Here is a 5,401-nt window from a genome sequence, read left to right on the forward strand (position 1 = left end):
TCTTCATCAGTGAATGCTCAGCCGCCAGACAGACGATAGACGTTCACTGTAAGACTTAAAACGATAATGATCATAAGTGAATTAAATCACATTAAATGAGGCCGTTTTAGACATAACCTGATTTTATTTACAAAACTGTCTTAAACATAATCCATTGCAAGTAAATGCGCTTCATTAAAAATGTTACTTAATTAAACAGTATAAAAATCAGGAAAATCTACTAAAAGTATTAAATGTACTGAAAGCAAAGGAAACGCCCCTGTGAGTAATAAACACTCTTATATCTGATCTCATTAGATTATAATGACTCGTGCATTAACACTCTGAACTTTGCTCCTCCGCCGTCGACGGTTATTTGTTGCCTGATGTCGTTTATTTAAAGTATCTTGAAATGATTCACATCCTTAAAAGCTGCACAACCTCAGATCAAAAGGTCAAAGGGTCAAAGGTTATAGTCAATAACCTCTAATAACTGGAAAAAGTATTGAAAGTGAGTCTTAATTTAAAGGAAAATCATCTAATTATTTCTGCTGCATAAAGAACGAACTCTGTAACTGACAAAGTCAGAGTTAATGTAAAAACAGGATTTTACTGTTGTAGTCGGTTGAGGTGGAGCTGAATATGCTTATTGATCGATCGGTTGATTGGTAAGAGAAGAAAATTGTAATCAAATGTCTCGTTTTGTTCGACCAACAAACCAAAATTATTCAGTTTACTGTGATTAAAGAAAAAGAACAAATCTGACGTCTAACATTGTTTCACATTAAAAGTAATCAAACCAGTCACTGATCACTGATTTATTGATTAATCTAATAAATCATTTAAAAAGGTCCAGCCACCACAGCCACCGTAGTTTCTCCTTCGGGTTTGGAAGAGGAGGATGAAGTGACCGTGTTCGCACTGGTCCTTTAAAGCTCAAATTTTATTCACTGTTGTGTATTTTAATACATTTGTTTACCTTAAATTTTCACATCTAAAGTAACAGACACGTGTAGTGGGACAGGTAGAAGTTGAGTACAAGCACCTTAAATTTCTACTTAAAGTCCCAACAAGGAACTGTCATTAGGTTTGTTTTGCGTTGATTCTGGCGACCCCTGTGGATGAAAGCGGTAGTGTTTCATTGATTTCAAGGGGAATGGCATTAAGAATAACTATATAGGAATAACTAACTTCTTCCTGATGTTGTTTATTTATTAAAGGTCATTTAGAGGCATCAGGATCAAACTGAGGCCGTTTTATAACCAGTTAAAAACATATTTGGACGTCAGTTTCCTCGTTCTCACCTTCCGAGGAGATGAACTGTCCGACGGCCAGCGATCCGCCTCCCGAATCCACAAACTCCACCTCGGACACGATGATGTTGTCCTCCAGCACGGAGCCGCAGCCCATACAGACGGCATCGCCGCGGGCCGCGTCCACATCGATTTCAGTGCTGCCGCAGTTCTTACACACCTTGGAACTCATGGTGACGCACGGCAAGCCTCAAAGCCTCAAAGCCTGATGGGAAAAAAGACAAAAAGGGTTCAGTGTCACAATGTGGTTGTTTTGCTATATTTGCTATAAGTAGGATTTATTTTTGTTTATTATACCATTCAGCTTTAATGGGAAACTGTTTGTTATATTTTCTCTATCAATTAATCTGTTGATCACTTTCTCGATTCATCAATAAGCTGTTTAGTCCAGAAAATGTCAGAAAATGGTGAAAAATGTCATTCACTGTTTATAAAGCCCAATATGATGCCCTCAAATGTCTTTTATATGTAAAAGTATTCAGTTTACACTCTTAAAGGACTAACGAAACCAGAAAATATTCACATTTAAGAAGATGAAATCAGAGAATTCACTCAAATTAATTCATCAATTATCAAAATAGTAGGATTTCATTTAATAAAACGACAACAAATCAATTGATCGGCTCATCGTTGCAGCTCTACACCTGAACGTAAACCTCCAAGTGCAGACAGATAACTGTCTCATTTCCAGAGCATCAAACACACTTTAAGGTTCTCACAAACGTCATTAGGAGCTCTAGAACGAGCCAGAGGAAGCTGATTTATTCACAGATTATCTGTCTCATGGACCACAGTCAGGATAAAGTCAAGATTTCAGTAAATATGACAAAAAATATTGAATTAAAAATGACCTACTTCAGCTTTAAAGCACCACTAACAATCTAATAATGGAGTATTAAATATACTGTAACTCATTAAGGGGTAATATCTCTGTATAATGAATACTTTATGCACATTGTCCTCATTATACTGACATTAAGAAACATTTTGTAGGAGTTTTCCTTGTAACAGTGATAATAAGTCTTTTTTTTTTAAATAAAGTGCAAAAACTTCACCAGCTGCTTTATATTTTATTTTTTTATTTCCCAGTTTTATTGTTTTTGTGGAAGCTAACAGAAGATCCAGTTTAAGAGTAAAGAAATAAAAAGCTCTACCTCCACCAGCTGACACTTGAACGCATCACTACCAATCTACTAATGAGCAAACAGGCTGTAACTTCATTAAAGTTAACCTCATTACACAGACATTCAGTAGCATGTTGCAGGACTTGTCCTCGCACCACAGTGTAGTATTGTAGTATTGTAGTAATTCAGTGAGATGAAGCACAGACCCTGCAGCAGTGATTGTGCACAACTCTCTGCTCCCATTAGCCGGTTAGCTACGTGGCACTGCTCAGCTACCCGGCGGCCCTTTCCCCTCATGTCCCCACCAGACTGTGAGACATTATCCAGGCTATAAAGACAAATACAAACACATAAACTCCTTCACTTTCCCTCCTGACATTATCTTTAATGAACAGCCTCTTTAATGAGCAGCGGGCTCACATGGAGCAGCTGAGGGGAGCTAACGGAGCTAACCGGCAACAAAACGACCCTCAATGAGCGTTTTTAGCCGACATGAAGGAGCTTTAAGGAGGGTTTATTGAAGGACAGCAGCCTCCTGGGTCGTCGACCCCCACTGACAGTGAGTGGAGTCGGTGTACACACCTTCAGTCCCCCGGTGAAGTGAACCTGTAGCCGCCTGCAGCCGCTCCGGGTCGCCTGTCGTTCTTCCTCCTCTTCCTCCTCTTCCTCCTCTTCCTCAGTGTCTTCTTGAATTAAAAGGTGACTTTAAGTGTTTGTCGTTGACTGAGAGCTGTTTATCGCATCCTATCTGCGGTGTGACAGCGAGCACACGTGTTTTAAAGCTGCTGAAATATCTGCTGCAAACACAACACACCCAACATGTGCGTCTGCTGCCCGCGGGAGAGACCAACTCCAGCACCGGAGGGGTGGCGCGCTGTCAACGTGTTGTTGGATTTAAGCGGTAGGGATTAATGTGGGGGGAGATTTTAGAAACATGAGGTGAAATTGTGTTTTTTGTTTTATTTCGGGTTGTTTGGGGGTGTAAAATCATCTCTACACGATAAATGTGTAGTTGAAGGGCAACGGAATCCCCTACTGAAGAGATGGCACTTCTTCTGTCGCTCCTTTTAAATAGACAGTGAGGTTTAATGTTAAATACACACATTAAGCACTTTAAAACACAGTATTTCTACTTTACTACTCATTTTGTGCTACTTTATACTACATTGTGGAGTTTTTCTTTACTTTACTACATTTATTTCACATTTACTTTGCAGATTCAGATCATTTCAGATTAATACAAAATATAATCAACTAATTAACTTGTTATTATAGAATAAGCAACCCAGCAGTGTACAAAGCAGTAAGTTAATTAGCTCCACCTTAACAGCTGCAACATTAGTGATGCTTACAATTTAAATCAATTAATCCAGTGATATATTTCTTCTGAAATGAGTCATTTTGCTTAATGAACTTTCACATTTGATATTTAGATTCTAATACTTGTAATAACTGTATTTTAACTTAGGTAAATATATGAATGCAGGAATACACTGTGGTATTAGAGTACTTCTTCCACCACTGCAGCCAACAAATTAACTTAATAATAAAAGAAAAGTGTTTGGCATTCTTAACGAGGCCGAATCAATTAATTTAGCTAAATATCTGAATTGTTCCAGACTGACAATAATTTCACAAACTAGAGCCTCTCATGTCATTGTGCCGACAACTATCTTATCTATCTTAAAGTTTTTTAGATCAATAAAAGTCCCCACTGGCTTTTACTGACTGATGGCACTGCTACTACTCTAATGATATAAAGACAATATAAAGTCTGTGTAGATCCTAAAGATATTAGTTTAATCACCAGCTAATAATCAACACACACACACACACACACACACACACACACAGTTGCAGAATATATTTTATTTGTTAAGTCAAGCTCTGGACTTCACACCACAGCTGAAATAAATTCTTTATTCTATTCTATATATATATATTCTATATATATATATATTCTTTATATTATGAAAGGACAAAGTCAGCCATGTAATTTTTGAAATCAAGTGAACAAACAGAAGCTTTTACCTTTTAACTGTCAATACAAAATACAAAATACAAAAAGACAGTAGAATAATTAAAGGACAAACTTACATAAAGATACTTTCACACATAGAAACCCAACTCAAAAATCTCCATCAGAACAACAATCAATATATTCTGATCAAATAACTGAATCACTGTACGAACAACCCTTTCTTTTAGTGACTGTAACACAGATAAGGCAAACTGAATTTAAGGGACAAGTTGTTCTATCAGCTATTGAAATGCAGGGGAAAAAGTAGTGCAATATATCAAATACACAAAATGGAAATAAGCGTCCCTCAGGTAGATTGATGTGAACCAGTCCCCTGCACGCACACACAATAGCAGAGAGGTGTGTGTTACCATCCTGACAACCACTGTGGGACTCCTCTAGAGGGACAACTCTTACAGCTCCTTTCTTTCTCAAGCTGGAAATTATTGATGTGCTATAAAACAGAATGCTTTTTTTAAACCTGCAACAGAGAGACAAAGATAATTGAAAGGATAATTTAAATGAATGCACATAAAAAAATAAAGATCAACCAACAATAATGTCCTCTGCAGAAACTTATTACAATTTTACAATTATTAGGTTGATGATTCACGACTGTATGTCTCCATAAGGTTGTTACTGCTGCTGCTGTCCACCTATCCAGCAACAGTTTGCTAACCCACAGCTAATGTGAGTTATATTACTTGATGTGACGACGTTCGCTCTATATCGTATCTGTCATGATATTGGATTTCTCCAGCATACCCCAGTGTTTATTACTTTCTGCAGGGAGAAGATGATACTGAAATATCTGTGAGTATAATCTGTTAACCTCATAAAGATTCTTTCACACATAATATATAATATAATGGAATAAATGCACAATGTGTTGAGTTTTGAACAAAAGCAAATGAACATCAAAACTAGATATAGTAAAGATACAAACCTATTTTTTCATTGTTAAT

The 5,401-nt window shown here is 37.1% G+C and overlaps 1 protein-coding gene across 1 annotated transcript in view; it reads right to left on the reverse strand.

The window, feature by feature from the left end:
• Positions 1–3,240, reverse strand: part of LOC118337238 (transcription factor IIIB 90 kDa subunit-like) — a 119,705-nt gene extending 116,465 nt beyond the window's left edge. Inside the window, 2 exon segments of the mRNA XM_035674166.1 lie at positions 1,284–1,497; positions 2,999–3,240. Coding sequence (XP_035530059.1) covers positions 1,284–1,464 — 181 coding nt within the window. The 5' untranslated portion in view covers positions 1,465–1,497; positions 2,999–3,240.
• Between the last annotated feature and the right edge of the window lie 2,161 nt (positions 3,241–5,401).

This window comes from Morone saxatilis, unplaced genomic scaffold (assembly GCF_004916995.1).
Source record: "Morone saxatilis isolate NCDOM2014 unplaced genomic scaffold, NCSU_SB_2.0 Contig3, whole genome shotgun sequence".
Taxonomy (NCBI): domain Eukaryota; kingdom Metazoa; phylum Chordata; class Actinopteri; family Moronidae; genus Morone; species Morone saxatilis.